Raw genomic sequence first — 16,829 nt, 5'->3', positions numbered from 1 at the left:
ATATGGGCTCGCGACACGTTGGTCATGTTAGTTAGAATAACACACAAAGTCTAATCATGGTATAAAGTTTCTGTTCTTAATTAATCATATAACAAGGAGTCTGTTGTAAACACACAGCCAAATAATTGCAACATACAGACACAAGACATAGACAAATAGATGATCAAAGTCTCTTCATAGAAGTATATATAAGGTTTGTGTCCACCTGAGGTATGATATTCTGCTGACGACCCGCGGTAAAAATCCGGAGTGCTTGGGAGTCTGTGCTAGCATAGAAGAATGCATGTCAACTATGGCTCAAATATTTATTGTTGTTTTTTTATATAATACTCTTGTCGTTCGTTATAAATTATAAGATCTTTTAGCTTTTATAGACATGTTAATTATTTAATATATATTTAGATATCATATATCTAAGTGTATAAGACAAAACGTATTATGCTTTTGAATTGAGGGAGTATTTAGAGTGCCAGTTGCCACCATTATTATGTAATTAAAACATACTCCGTGACCGTATATGCCATTTTCTCATATGACGCCGCCGAGAAATTTGTGATTGTAGTCTATAAAGAAATCTGGAGCTTTGGAATTAGACAAATAGAAAAAAAATAAATACCATACAATTCAGGCTAAAAACATATACTTTCTATGTATTTGAATGAAACAATTCTTAGTGTTGTCTTGAGTCATTTTTTATATTTCATTGGATTTATATAAAAGAGTATCTATGGTACCAAATAACCATATAAAAAATTAAAAAAATATAGTTTATAGTGTATATAATGATGCTAATTTAGTGTCATAAATTAAGACACTCTTTTGTATAAATTCGATCAAACATAAAAAGTTTGACTTAAGAAAACTTTTAAAATCGATTAATCTAGGGAGGCAACTATGAAGGTGGACATGATATTATATTACATTAAAAACGATCTTCTTTCCCTCATTGAAACGAAGGAAAACATGAAATATAACTGACGTACGGCCATGCATTATTTTTTCATGGCTCTGGTTTTATTTTATTCATCGAAACTCATCTCGCAACAACGTAGCACATATTTTACCACTAAATAATAGAGTGTCTGCGTCAGTACTGTACGTGATTCTAAAAAAAGTCAGATGAGTTATTACGTGTTTTCTGGAAGAATACAAGAAAAAGAAATCATGGAAAAAGATAAATCAATTAAGGAACTATTGCGGTGCCAGTGTTTCTTCCACTAATAAATCAGGAAGAAACTCAAGCGAGTGGGTTTCGTACCAATAAGTTCAGTAGAACAATCACAACCTTCAGTATATTCAGAAACGCGTATGTATACTTGCGTTGATATGCTCGTATATAGCAAATGAAAACGATGCCTCCTGTTGATCAGTAATTAACAGTTGGCGTGGCACACACATGCATGTACGTACTTGGATTCGTTTATACTAATTAATTAATGTACAAGCATAGTAGTAGGAGTGAATGGATACATACAATTGTCGTCATGCGCTCTACTTTTCATTCCGTTGTTTTGGATTGGGGAGGTGCACTCTAATAATTTCCAATAAACTAACCTCACACTACGTACCTACTGTACAATACTACCACTAATGGAATCAATTCAATCGTTTCCTTCACAATCCATCATCCCATGGCGTTGTTGCAGTTGGTGCCTTGCCTCCTCAGCCCATCCATCCCTGCGGGAACCCCATGTTCGCCATGTCGTCGAAGCCGCTGTCGTAGAAGAAGCTGCACCCGTCACCTCCTCCCCTGGAGCCTAGCCCCATCATGGGCGCGGCGGTCACTTCCTCCGGCGGGAAGTGGTCGGCGAGGGCCGATGAGCTGTACTGCCACATGGTCGCTCCGTTCATCAGCAACGCGTCCAGGCCGCCATCGCCGAGGCCGTTGTCCTGCGCATGCGGCGGCAGTGCGAACCCGACGGCGGAAGAGCCTGGCTGGTGGTGGTCCACTGCTACGTACGCGCCGGCCATCGTCATGCTGGGCTGCTGGTCGTCCGGCAGATCTAGAACGACCCCCTGCGACGACGCGCCGGCAAAGGTCGGCGGCGAGGAGGAGCCGCCGCCGTTGTCTTGCTCGCTGTCTTTCCGCTTCTGGAACACCCTGCAGAGCACCCAGTCCTCCTGCAACCACACGCATACAGGAACGTCGATCGTGCACACCGGCCGGGCCAAGATGGTCAGCAACAACACACACACATAGTAGCATATATGTATGTATATATATACCTTTGGTGGCGTATGCGGCGAGTCGAGGCGGAACTCGTGCATGACCCAGCAGGACTTGACGCCGTTGGGTGCGCGTCCCTGGTAGAAGACGAGCGTCTTCCTCATGGCGACGACGGCGCGGGTGGCCGGGCTGCGCACCTCGCGGTCCTTGCCGGTGGCCTTCCAGTACCCCGTCTTGGTGGCGCGGTTGGTGCGCGACCCCGTGGCGTACTTGCGGTCCCGGAAGCTGAAGAAGTACCACTCGCTCGCCGTCAGCTTGGCCGCGTCTGACATGTATTCGACGTACGTACGTACGTGTCCATTAGCAGCTAGCTAGCTAGTAGCGTACGATATAAGAATTTATATAATGCATGTACATGCGTGTGTACATGCGTTGTGTGTGTGTGTGTGTACGTACACAGCAGGGTCTGCTGAGACGATAAGTGATCGATCGGGCCGGAAATTGAAGCTTCGAAGGAACCGAGAGCTAGGAAGAATCGTGGCTGTTACTCATGTGACGTAGCTAGCTAGGAAGTGGACCGGATCCTCCAAGGCCGCCATCAAGGATGGTGACGAGTAAGCAAGACGCTATGCGTTGCGTTGCGTTGGGACCGAGATCAATTGATTTCGTTCTAGCAGCTTGAAAGAGATTACACCCGGTGCAGATGGAATATGTATTGATTAAGGATCATTATTGCAGATATGATGCATACGGAACATTATATTAGTTTACACAGGGGGGCTCGACGACATGAACTACACGTACGTACGTACGCGCGCGTGATACCACAGACAGCAGCATCAGCTCTAGCTATAGCAGGTGACCAGTCCAATCACCATCCGTTTTGAAACAAAAAAACACGGCTCCGTCCATCAAAAAGTATATCAAACTATATACCCCGTCGTATACATGGTTTGGTGGTTTATTTGCAGTAGTACTTTTTCTTTAGAAAAATGATCCTCTGTACGTCGTGTGTGCGATCGAGGACGACGAGGAGTCCTACTCCTACCTACACATGATCGAGCAACGACGTTGAAGGACAGTATATATACATAGGACACGTGTAACGGACACACGCAAGTTTCGTGAATCTAATTAACGACCGAGCACATATATGTAATAAACACGAAATAAATACGTCTCATTGCTTGTTGTTTGTGTTTAGAGAATTGGAACATGCATGCGTGTTTAGAGCATCTCTTTGCACCATGTGATGCACGCAGCCTTTATGCTAAGCCATGGGCACTGGGCACCAATAATGTTGGATACCTTTAAGGATCGGAAAGACCATGCTAAGCCATGCATACAGGCATATGCATATATATTCATCAGCAATGGCCACACACACACATCGCTAGCTTACTCTGGTTCCATTTTCCATAAGCAAAATCCCTGATCACTAGGCCAACGTCATATATATTCTCAAAGCCGTCGTCTATACAATTGGTGAAGATCGAGGCCGGCCGAGTACTAGTGATTAACACGAATACTAATAGTGCGCACAAGGAATATGAACATCTCGTCAAGACGCATGGATATCCATGGGAAGCATAGAGATTCGTATGGAGCTAGCAACAACCATGAGAGGGGGAGAGAGAGTCGGCAGGTGAGACACGTAAAGATCGAGCTAGATGATAACTGCAGAGGGAGATCGAGGAGTGCATAATCATGCATGGCAGATCTAGAGAGAGGGGAAGAGTCACCTGGAAGCTCCCATGGCTCTCGCGCGTGCAGGTCGACCTCCACCAGCGTCCCCTGCGCGGCGCGCTCGTTGGCCACCTTCTTGTAGAGGTAGTGGCACACCAGCTCCTCGTCGCTGGGATAGAACCTGAACCCCGGCGGCAATGTGGACTCGATCTCCCTCAGCCCCATCCCTCCCTGCCGATCGATCGATGATTCCTTTCTTTTGAGCTGTGTGTGCAACTAAGATATATATGTTGAAGCTAGCTAGCTAGGTACCCTAAACACACGCTAGCTAGCTAGCTAGATCGATGAACTCTCTTGCAGCCTGCCTCTGAAGTCTGAAGGCTGGACCCAAGCCAAGGGTCGACACTCTTAAAAGTCATGAGCGTGGCTGGGGTCTCCTCCCGGATCCTTTTATAGGGGGGAGGAAAGAAGCCAGGAGGCGGGCACAGGGGCTGGCTGGCAAAAGAAACCGCTGTGTGCCATTCCCCGTTGCCAGGCAGAGGCAATAAGAGGGGGAGCTAGCTCCGTCGCTATCTCCTCCTCCTCCTCCTCCTTGGGCCCGTCACGTCGGACGCGCGCCAGGCTGAGGTGGAAGATTCCAACGCCACTGATCGACGGCATGTTGCCACCGTGCCTCATGCTTGTGACACGAGAACTGCTCCGCCCGCGCCCGCGCCCCGGATCCGGATCGCCTCGCAAGTTATCCCATCCCCGCCGGGAAGTCATGGGCCCGAGATGGCGAGAGCCTCGAGGCCAACCGCTCTCCCTGCTACAGTAGCTGTATGCTCCTATCCTACGTGGAACGCGAGAGATCGATGAAACCGGCAGCCCTTTTTCGCCTCGCTTTTTATTTTTTATCTTCTTCGCTACACGATACCATGGCGTTTGAGTCAGTTCGCGGCTTTGTGCGTGATCCGCGGACAAGGAGATAAAGAGAGAGAGAGAGAGAAAAAGAAGTGGTTCCTTTTAAGGTTTAGCTCACGTATGATTGGAGACGACGACGGCGACGGCAACGTGATATGGCGTCCGGGGCGGGTTTTAATTCGTATGTGTTGTGACACTATACGAGGGCTTAATTAAGAAGGTGTAAGGGGTTTCTGTTCAGGCACAAGTAATGTAACGCGAAACAGACATTACAGGGTTCATATAAGAATCGATGAGTTCATTTGTTGAACCGACAGTGATTATTCGACTTTACAACTCTAAGATTTAGATAAGAATCGAGATCTTCGGTTTGTCATATATATAGCCACATCCTGTCACGAACTAGCAATGATATATCACTCCAGGATATAGGGATGGCAATTTAACTCGCAAACCCGACAGGAACTAAACACGACGGGTGTATGTTTGTGTGAAGATTTTGACCCGCGGATGCAAATCGCGCTCGACCCGAGGTTTCACGGGTGTGTGTACAAGTTTCTATTTCAACCCGCCGCGGGTGACCCGCATCCGACCAGAAATTTGGTTCATTCTTTATTTTGCACAAAAAAAGATTAAGATAAAAATAGTTATTATTTTGAATAAGTAAATTAGCTAATGATTTATGAAATGTTATGTTGCTGCTCAACATTAGAAGGTTTAAACTCCATAGATATAACTTAGTTATTGTCGTACTAATTGTTTATAGTTGAATTATTGTTTAAAAGTGTACATTGAGTAAAAATCCGCGGGTGATCCGAAACCCGATGGATTTGGGGGCGAGTTTGGAATTGCATCTGAAGAAACGATCGCAAGGGGGTTGAGTCAGACAATTCCTTCGCCACTATTCTCACAAACAGTGAACTCTACCGTACTAAACCACAAGTGCCCAGCTATAAATACAACCAGTTACCCTCTCCACGCCCTCAACACCCTGAGCCAATGCAAACCCCCACCAACTCGATTACCCCGCTCAGCTGGCATAGAACCTAGTGTTGCTTCGCCTCCAATACACCCTTCGGGTAAGCATCTCTACTCCATCAACACAAACTCTACTCAAAACTATATTCACCCATCCACCACCATTCTTGACCACTACAATGAATATTTGTTATATAATTCTTGGTTTGTATGTTTGCTCGTTCATACTGCATAGTTGTTGGAGCATTCGTGTCGTCTCTTGAAAGCCAGTTCTGCAAGTTTACGCTAGACGGTGGAGCCAGAAGCCAGTTCCGCGATCTCTCACTCTTCACCGATTAAAGCACGACAAGCTCATTGTATCCCTTTGATGCATAAATTACCTATTCTTTTCAAACACAACCCTCAGCCTGTTATTTTATGCACTATATGACATTGCTGCTAAGAGACATGTTAATATGGCCACCTAGCCTTAGAACTTCGCTGCAATTCATCTTTATACTCCTTGACATTTTTGTTACAAAATGGTTTGAGAAAAGGTGCGAGTTTTTCAAAATAAAATGTTTTTAATGTGTATGATGAAGGGTTATCAACCCTTATCACTTTTGAGCGAGATGATCAGGGACTCCCTGGTTCGCGGAGGGCCTTAAGGTGACGACTCAGTCAGGTTAGGTGTGAGCATGAAGGATTGTCCCTCTTGTATAAGGATCGGTTTGTCATTCTTCACTACCTTTACTCTTATCAAGTACAACCACTCGAAACTGTATGGGCAATCACTTGATCCGAACTTGCACGATCTGCGCCCCGGGGTTATGGTGGCTGGGGAGCACCGGGAGGACGAGGGGGAAAGTTTTGTCCTGGTTTGGGCATGGAGGTGGCCTTGTCCCTTTAGGTATAACTGTTAAGGTAAAGATGTGCAGGGGAGGAGAGAGTTTCGGTATTCGAATCTCACAATGGTGAGATTGCAGAAACCGAGCTAGTGGGTAAAGTGTACACCTCTGCGCAGAGTTCAAAAACCTATTCGAATAGTCCGCGTCCATGAATATGGGTCAGTTTTGGCTTGGTTTGACAATTAGTGTTTTGTTTTCCAAAAATACTTTTGAATAGTGGTTTTAAAAGGTCCGGCGGTTGAACCGTGAGCTATAGTAGACGGGAAGTCCAGTAGCTATTTTTGAAAATGAAAATCAGTGGGAAACTATCGAGATTCCTAGATGGTCTAGTCCAGGGGGGTTTGTTCTATATTGAAGAACTTCGTGCTCCTTTGGGAGATGATGCGCTTTATAAAAGATAAAATGTTTTACAAAATAGTCCTGCATCAAAAATTCCTCTTTCTGCAAAAATATCCTGAGCTCCACATACTCCATGCATTATATCTTATTTCCCCATTCGGTCGGTGAAGGTGACTCACTCTTGCTTATTTGTTGTTTTCAGAGAAGGAGATCGTTGATCGGGTAAGAGTTACGCTTGTTTTCAATCATGTCTATGGTTGTTGGATCGCTGATTTGCTTCCCTGCGTATATCGGGTTAACGATAGAACATGTGTCGTTATAGAAGAGTGGGTCAATGATGATTTTAGGAATACATTAGCTGAAATTACCATGGAAAAGATGGCCTTTCTAAGATGTTATGTGATGTGGAGCTAGGATTCCTTAGTGTAACACTCCACGTTCAAAACTACTTAAGGACAAGTCCATCACTTAGAACTAGCTTGCATACACATAGAACCTCTCTTACACTTTTGTCCTTACTTCATGTAAAAGGATTAACCTAGAGGTGGTAGCTTTGAAGCAACATGGATTATAATCTAGCCCTCACCCTCTTAAATTTCTAAGGTTGTACTAAACCCACCAACTAATAGGATCTAGATGGATAGAGTATAAAAGTATCCTACAAACTCAAACTACTAGAGCGAAGATTGATCAGTACAAATGTGGCACTAATGTGACTACTTGTTGTAGGTCTATTTCAACACAAGAAAACCTCCTAATCAATTCTAACATTTCTTTGATTTACATGATCTTTGGTCCATTGGGTACTTGTCCTTCGATTTGGATGAATCATTGGAACTATTGATTTAGGGGCTTGTTGGGGCGAAGGCGAACACGCTACCCTTCGCTGATGCCCTCGTCGTCCCGCCGCGGACTGCCGAAGACCACATCCACAGAACGCGCCCGAGCAAGCCGGAGGCGCCGATTGAATGAAGACCGGCGCGGTCCCCCTTCGTCCTCTCCATGGCGAGACGAAGGGTCTGTCGAAGTCTACTAGTCTCATGCCCTCACCGCGCTGGGAGGCCCAGGTGGGATTCGGCCCACTGTAACGGGCCCCACGCGGATAAGTGTATTATGGGCCACGTCTGTAATAGCCTTGTCCATAATGACAGTCTGTAACCTCCTCTTGTGGGAATATTCTGGGGATAAACATCTTTGACAAGGAATGGGTGGCCGCTCGAGTACCTATAAATAGCCCCGTACAGTGCCTTTGAGAGGCCAGATTAACAGAGCTTTTGCCATCCCGCGTTAAACCTTGCTTACACTTTTTCCACTCCCCCGTTGGATCTACTTGCCCAGGAGAGCAAGTTCCAACATTTGGCGCCCACCGTTCGTGCTACGAAAAACAACCCGCGATGGCCCCCAAGCGAGCTAGTTTGAAGGCAGCCCCATCCATCGACGAAGTAGCGAAGACAGCGCTGCTGGCTGAGAAAAAAGGCAAGGCCCTCACGGACAACACCCCCCATGAGGCCTTTGAGGATGAAGCTGTCAGCAAAAGACAGCGCCAAGACCACCCCACCCCTGAAGGCACCCTGCGCACTTGCAACTCTGGAGGCGTACCGCAAGCACCACCCCCAGGTTTCGCTCCAACAGAGGGCGAAGTCGCAATAGAGGATGGTGAGGTCATCGGCATCTCAACCGAAGAACAGCTGCAGCTGCGGGCCCTACGCATCAAGAACCAAAACGTACAAAAGTAGAAAGGCATCCTCGAGGCCAAGTGTTGGGGCAAAGGCGAAGACGCCACCCTTCGCTCGATGCCTTTGCCAGCCTCGCTGCACCAACGAAGATAAGATGACTGGCAGACTTACCCTTCGTCCCACGCGTCGCCGGACGAAGGCCTGTGACGAGGTCGTCCCATCCCACGGCCTCGTCCAACATGGAGGCCCACGTGTGATCCGGCCCATTGTAACAGGCCCTGCGTGGCCGCTGCGCATTACAGGCCTAATTTGTAAAGGTCTCCCTGTAATTACAGTCTGTAACCCTGCTTTATGGGAATATTCCGGGGATAACCTAGGCGCCTGAGGGCACATGCGTCCTTAACTCAGGATGCTGGGCACTCAGATACCTATAAATACCCCCGCACAGTGCCCTTGAGAGGCTAGATTAACAGAGCTATTGCCATCTCGAATTGAAACCTTGTTTACGTTGCTCTCACTCCCCCGTTGGATCAACTTGCTCGGGAGAGCAAGTTCCAACATTTGGCGCCCACCGTTCGTGCTACGGAAAAACCACCCGCGATGGCACCCAAGAGAGCTAACTCGAAGGCTGACGAGGCTGCGAAGGCAGCACTGCTAGCCGAGAAAAAGGGCAAGGCCCTCGTCGACACCACCCACCAAGAGGCCACCGAAGACGACGCACTCAGCAAGAGGCAGCGCAACGAACAACCCACTCCCGAAGGCAGTCTCCGCACCTGCAGCTCTGGAGGACAACCGCAACTTCCCCCAGGCTTCGCTCAGCCAGAGGGTGCGGACGTCATCGAGGACGACGAAGTCATCGGCGTTTCAGCGGAATAGCAGCTACAGCTGCGCGCCTTGCGCATCAAGAACCGCAACCTCCAGAAGCAAAAAGAAATCCTTGAGGCCAAGCGCCAACATGTGTCTGCACAAGCTAAGGTGCGACAGATGATACGAGACGAAGAGCAGAAGGCCCAGGAGCTCGAACAAGAGATTGCGCTCATGCAGCGCGAAGGCCACCTCGGCCTGCAACACTGCCCTCCCCTACAGCAGCGCGCACAAGTCGAAGACCTATACTTCCCTCAGCACGGCCACGCCATCCCACACGCCGCGGCATTCCAAGGTGTCAATTACCTTGACGAGCGAAGTCCACTGGCACCACACCTGCAAGTGTCACCATGGCCCGCCAACTTCAGGGCAGGGACCTATCCCAAGTACAACGGCAGCACTGACCCAGCACAGTACATCATGAGTTATCAGGTCGCCGTTGCATCATCCGGAGGGGACGACGCCACCATGGCCAAGTCATTCATCATCGCCCTCGAAGCCCAGCCCTCACCTGGTACACCAGGTTGCCCCCACTGTCCATCGACTCCTGGAGAAGTCTCCGGGACAAATTCTTGCTCAACTTCCAAGGGTACCGCCCAGACACCGACGCCTTGGCTGAGCTTTCACTCTGCAAGCAGATGGAAAAAGAGACTCTGCGGGAGTACTACCGCAAGTTTCTGACCCTCAAGTCACAAAATCCTTCGGTCGATGACCAGATCGCCATCCACTACGCCATTAGCGGCCTTCGGGCCGGCGTCCTTTACAGCCACTGCATCAGGGATCCGCCCAAGAACCTCCAGGAGTTGTATCAGCTATTTGAAAAATACGCCAGATCCGAGGAGCTCCACCAGCGCAAAGTCGAGTCTCAGAGGAAACCCAAAGACACTCCACAGTCCAGCCGCACGTGGACGAGGCCCTCGCAGGTAGACTCCGGTCGGGACGACCGCAATCAGCAACAGGTGCACAATATCGCCAACCAGAACCCCGCTGGCAAGGCCCCTCGCCGCAAGGAGTATCCCCCCAGGGCCGCGGAAACGGAACTCGCGGTCGGGGCCGGGGACGCGCGCAGCAGACGCGCAGATTTTACTGCCTGTTCCACGGCGAAGACTGCGCCCACCCTACAAGAGACTGCCCAGAAACGAAGGCAACCAGAGACAGGATGGCACGAGCGCAACCAGCTGACAACCCTAGAGTTGTTGCGCACACATACCAGCAACCCCTTCAGCCATACAACCACGGCCCCGCTCCGCACCCACCGCACCACGCATACCAACATCACCAGGAGGTACAAATCGTATCTCCCCACCCCCACCCCCCACCAGCAACAGCAAAACGTCCACCACCACAACCACCCCCAAAACCCAAAGCAAGAAGACTTCGCCGATCAACCGTATCGCGGAGTCATTCACATAATCACTGGGGGGTCCAGCGCCGACTTCGACACAAAGCGGTAGAAGAGGGACCATTACCGCAGCGTCAACCACGTCGCCGTCACCGGTCCAGTCGTGCAGACAAAGTGGTCCCATGTGCCATTGACCTTCGACGCCCGCGACGTCGACCTGCGCAGCGCACCACACATCGATGCCATGGTTATCAACTGCAGCGTGGCAGGATGGGATCTGCACAAAGTCTTAGTCGACAATGGCAGCCAGGCAGATATCATTTTCCTCCATGCCTTCGATCGCATGGGCATAAGCCACAGTCTGCTCAAGCCTTCGGACAACCCGCTGTACGGCTTCGACGGCAAGGGCACCTTTCCTGTCAGCAAAATAGAGTTACCTCTCTCCTTCGGTGTAGCACCCAATGCCCGAAGTGAGCAAGTCACATTCGACATCGTCGACATGGTGTACCCGTACAATGCCATAATGGGCCGGGGCTCCATCAACAAGTTCAAGGCAGCCATTCACGGACTTTATCTATGCATGAAGATCCCAGGTCCGCAAGGCGCCATCACAGTCTACGGCAACCAGCAGGTTGCGCGTAACATAGAAAGAGACTTCGTTCCCGGGCAAAGAAATGTACACTGCCTCACGGCCCAGCGCAAGGTCCCTGAATCTGCCAGCCCAACCGCCAAAGAACATGACAAAGCATAGCTACAAAGCAACGACGGGACCAAGACTGTCCCCCTCGACAAGGCGACACCCAAGCAGACTGTCACCATCAGCGAAGACCTCACTTCGCATTACGAGGAGAGACTCCTCTGCTGTCTGTCCAAGAATAAAGACGTCTTCGCCTGGTCCGCTCTCGACCTGGTCGGAGTCAGTCGCTCCATCATCGAGCACAACTTGGGAATTGACCCTTCGGTGAGGCCGAAGAAACAGTGGCTTCGCAAGATGTCTGATGAGAAGACAGAGGCCGCCAAGGCTGAGGTACATCGCCTGCTTGAGGCCAAATTTATCGAGCCAATTGCCTACCCTACATGGCTCGCCAACATAGTGATGGTGCAGAAGAAGAGCGGCAAATGGCGAATGTGTATCGATTTCACCAGTCTTAATAAGGCCTGCCCCAAGGACAACTTCCCGCTGCCTCGGATCGACCGAATCGTCGATAGTGTGGTCGGGTGCGAAGTCATGTCACTCCTCGATTACTTCTCCGGCTACCATCAAATATACATGAAGGAGGAGGACAAGGCGAGCACCAGCTTCATAACACCCTTCGGCACGTATTGCTTCATCAGAATGCCGAAGGGACTTAAGACGCTGGGTCCACTTTCTCTCGGCTCAACAAAACGGTGCTCGAGGGCCAAGTCGGCAGAAACATATTCACGTATGTGGACGACATCGTCGTGGCCAGCAGAAGCAAGGAAGACCATATGGCCGACCTCGCCGAAACGTTTGCGAACATGCGGGACGCACGACTTCGCCTGAACCCCAAAAATTGCGTCTTCGGTGTTCGCCAGGGGAAAATCTTGTGCTACCTGGTGTCACACCGCGGGATTGAAGCCAATCCAACCAAAATCCAGGCTATCATCAATATGACGCCCCCGCAGTCAGCCAGAGACGTGCAACGACTGACAGGCAGGTTGACTGCCCTCAACAGATTCATCTCCAAATCCGCAGAGCGAAGCCTCCCTTTCCTCAAAACACTCCGTGGCGCAAAAGACTTCGCATGGGGACCAGAGCAGACAGCGGCCTTCGCTTCATTGAAGCAGTACCTGTCAGAATTGGCGATTCTTAGAAGCCCCGACCCCTCGCTACCCCTGTTGCTCTACGTCGCGGCTTCGCCGCATGCGGTCAGCGCAGCGCTGGTTCAAGAGCAGAGCAGAGAGGGCATAATCAGGCAATGTCCAGTCTATTATGTCTCCGAAGTACTTACGACATCCAAATGTAATATGATGGAACTGGAAAAAATAGCCTATGCAGTTGTTATGGCCTCGCGCAAATTGCGCCATTATTTTGAAGCATTCAAGGTCCGGGTCACCTCAGATAGGGGACTCGGCGAATTATTCAGAAACCCGGAGGCATCAGTTCGGATTTCCAAATGGGCAGCCGAACTCTCCGGCTACCACATCACATTTGAACCCAAGACATCCATCAAGTCACAAGTTCTAGCAGACTTCGTCGTCGACTGGACTGGGCCAATAACACAGCCGGACCCGTCCGTAGAGAAGGTGTGGACAATCCATTGCGACGGCGCATGGTGCCATGTGGGGGCAGGCGCCGCTGTAGTCATTACTTCACCCACAGGGGTCAAGCATAGATACGCAGCACGCCTCAGCTTTGCTTTGGAGTCTGACAGATGCACTAACAACATAGAAGAATACGAAGCTGTCATCCTCGGCCTTCGCAAGTTAAGGGCCCTTGGCGTCACCACCTGCATCATCAGAACAGACTCCAAGGTAGTCGCCGGCCAAGTCGAGAAAGACTACGCAGCGAAGGACCCCGCACTTATGCAGTACCTCGCAGCTATCCGTAGTCTCGAGAGGCAATTCAAAGGTTTCACCTTGCAGCATGTGGACAGAGCCAAGAATGAGGAGGCCGACGCATTGGCCAAGGCAGCCGCCAGAGGCGAGGCCCTGCCCTCTGACGTATTCTACCATGTCATCGGCACGCCAGCCGTCCGCAGCCCAGAGGGGCTCCAAATAACCAATGACAGCGAGGGTCACCACATAGTCAACCTTATCATGACCGAAGACTGGCGGGAACCAATAACCCTGTTCCTGCAGGGGTACTATCATCCAACCGACATCAATGAGGCCAAGCGTCTCAAACATCGAAGCCGGGACTTCACACTAATTGAAGGCCAGCTTTACAAGAAGGGGGTCAGTCAACCCATGCTTAAATGTGTCACCGAGACCGAAGGCGTCCAAATTCTGCGCGAAGTCCACAGCGGGACTTGCGGCTCTCACGCAGGGCCTAGGGCCCTAGCCGCAAAGGTAATCCGTCAAGGTTTCTACTGGCCCGCCATGATCTACGCCGCAAATCGGGTCACAAGGTCCTGCGAAGCCTGCCAGAAATTCTCTCCACGCTCGGGAAGCCCTTCGCTATTCACGAAGCTAATCGCCCACACATGGCCTCTTCAGCGCTGGGGCCTGGACATTGTCGGGCCCCTACCCACAGCCCAGGGGAACCTCAAGTTCACCTTCGTCGCTGTCGAGTATTTTACCAAATGAATCGAGGCGAGGGTTGTATCCACAATAACATCGAAAACTGCCTAGAAATTCTTCTGGCAAAACATTGTTTGCCGCTTCGGAGTCCCATCCAAACTCACAGTTGACAATGGCAAGCAATTTGACAGCCAAGACTTCAAGGATTTCTGCTTCTCCATTGGCACCAAGCTTGCCTTCGCCTCAGTATACCACCCGCAATCCAACGGAGTTGTGGAACGCGCAAATGGCAAAATTTTCACAGCCGTCAAGAAGATGCTCCTCGACGACAAAAAGGGCAAGTGGGCCGACCTGTTACCTGAAGCGGTCTAGGCACTAAACACGACTGAGTGCAGGGCGACTGGGTTCACCCCTTTCCGCCTTCTATATGGATCAGAGGCCATGACCCGCAAGAAATAAAACATGGGTCACCACGGACAGTCCCATCAGCCGTCCCCGATGTGGACGAGCCCACTTCGAAGGACCTCATCGACGGAGACCGCGTCTTCGCCCTACAGGCTCTAAACAAATACCAAGCTCAAACAAAAGCATGGCACGACCACACAGTCATCCGGAGGGAATTCAGCGAAGGAGACCTCGTACTCGTCCGGACAGCTCAGACAGAGTCCCGGGGCAAGCTGGAGCCCAAGTGGGAGGGCCCTTTCATCGTCAAGACGAAGGCGTCCCCCAGCGCGTATAGGCTCACAACGCCATCCGGCGAGGACTTGGAGCATTCTTGGAACATTGATAATCTCCGCAAATTTTTTGTTTGACTCCTCAGGGCTAGCTCGCCCTTGTAATTCGCAAAACAATTTTATTCTGGCCCGCACTCTTTTCCTCCCGGGGGGTGAGGTTTTTAACGAGGCGGAGCCATGTAATATACACGTGAAAAATCCCTCGCAAAAATCTACGTCGAAAAAAGACCACATCGACAGTCTTCGACATTCGACCAATACAAAGTCACCGCGAGGGGCAGCGCTGGCTACCCTCGCGTGCGACACTCCGCGCAAAAGTCGCCTAAGGGTGCAGCCGGACTAGCACAACAAGTGCGCAAAATCGAAGTCTTCTTCAAATGACTATCTGTGCAAAAGTCGCCCAAGGGCGCAGCCGGACTAGCACAACAAGTGCGCAAAACCGAAGTCTTCCTCAAAAGACTATCCGTGCAAAAGTCGCCTAAGGGTGCAGCCGGACTAGCACAACAAGCGCGCAAAATCGAAGTCTTCTTCAAAAGACTATCCGTGCAAAAGTAGCCTAAGGGTGCAGCCGGACTAGCACAACAAGCGCGCAAAATCAAAGTCTTCTTCAAAAGACTATCCGCACAAAAGTCGCCTAAGGGTGCAGTCGGACTAGCTCAACATGCGCGTAAAATCGCAGGCTCATTACATCCGTGCAAAAGTCTACACCAAGAAACTGTCTGCGCAACGACCGACTACAGGCGCAACCGGACCGACATAATAAATGTGCTAGACCAAGTGCGCAACGCCCCTATGGACATAGCCGGATGCGTGAAGGCGCACAACCTCATCATACAAACTATAGTTACACACGTATAGCGAGGGCATCGCACCTTACATTGGTTCAACCTTCGAAATGATTCCCATCTCCCTATAGTTAAATAGCATTATCCTAAGCTCCTCACCCTCAAAAAGACTTCGCAACTCCCCCTCACCTACACTCGCCCCAGCCGACGAGGATAACAATTCCCGCTTGCCAGCCCTGCCCACACGAAGCCGATCGCCATCCACTTCACTCACTCTACGCTTCGCCACCGCCCTTCGCCGCCTACGCCCAGCGCTCGGACCAGGCAAAACTGCAGCATCCGCAACACGCGGAGAAGCCTCCGCCGCAGCCACATCCAAGGCCGCAAAGTAATCCAAGTCCTCATCCGAAGACTCTTCCGTCCACACAACCGAACTCCCAGAGTCGTCAAACTCAAAAAACTTAGACGTAGACTCATCCGATTCATTTCCAGCGACCACGGTCGAAGCCGCCACAAAATTAGCAGTAGCGGTTGTGTGCGCAGGCCCAAAATCCTGAACCTGCGTAGCAACCAAGGTTCAGTAACACAGACAAAATTCTCTAACTACCCCACACCCACTAAGCCACCTGCGAAGACCCAGCCGCCGCCATGGGATCCTCCGCTGCCAGCTCCGTCGCCGCCTTCGGAGGATCCTCCGCTGCCAGTCCCATCGCCGCCTTCAGGGGACCCTCAACCATCGGCACAGTGGCTGGCGACGAGCCTCCACCGGACACAGTAGACGCAGGGGCAGCGAGGGAGCCTTCACCGGTTTCCGGGGGCGGTGCCGGGTCGACCTCAGCCTCGGCCACCACCGGGTTGACCTCCGCTTCGGGCTGCGCGCTGTTCAGAGGTACGAAGTCCTCCACGTCCTCGGCACGCGCCATCTACAACACAGCACACCGATTCAGCAAGCCCACGTATACCCACATTCAATGACACGAAACAAAAGACAAACTTTACTTGATCCCTTGCCCGGTCAGACCGCTCCCTAACCACCTCCCGACTGTAGGGGCCCCACATCCGGTCGAAAAGGGCCCCCGCGGAGTCCTTCACCACAGGGTCTTCGACAGATCGGTTGAAGCCCTCATAGTGACTGCACCCCTCGCGGGACAGAGCGTTCAAAGCCCCTTCGCAGGTGACGAGGGAGGCAAAGGACATGAATCCCTCCATGATGGTCGGGAGCGCCAACAATTCCTCTTGCAGCCACTCGAGGAAGCGAAGGCCC

At 50.7% G+C, this 16,829-nt stretch overlaps 1 protein-coding gene across 1 annotated transcript; it reads right to left on the bottom strand.

Annotated features, from left to right (window-relative positions):
* Nucleotides 1-1,419: 1,419 nt before the first annotated feature.
* LOC100283926 (uncharacterized) lies at nt 1,420-4,259 on the bottom strand. The gene is made up of 3 exons (NM_001371964.1): nt 3,910-4,259; nt 2,227-2,492; nt 1,420-2,121 (listed from the first exon to the last, which is right to left on the bottom strand). The coding sequence occupies exons 1-3, from the start codon at nt 4,076-4,078 to the stop codon at nt 1,663-1,665; spliced, it is 894 nt and encodes a 297-aa protein (NP_001358893.1). The 5' UTR covers nt 4,079-4,259; the 3' UTR covers nt 1,420-1,662.
* Nucleotides 4,260-16,829: the final 12,570 nt, after the last annotated feature.

The sequence above is a fragment of the Zea mays genome, chromosome 2 (genome assembly GCF_902167145.1).
Source record: "Zea mays cultivar B73 chromosome 2, Zm-B73-REFERENCE-NAM-5.0, whole genome shotgun sequence".
In the NCBI taxonomy this organism is placed as follows: Eukaryota; Viridiplantae; Streptophyta; class Magnoliopsida; order Poales; family Poaceae; genus Zea; species Zea mays.
This window is presented reverse-complemented; position numbering and strand designations above follow the sequence as displayed.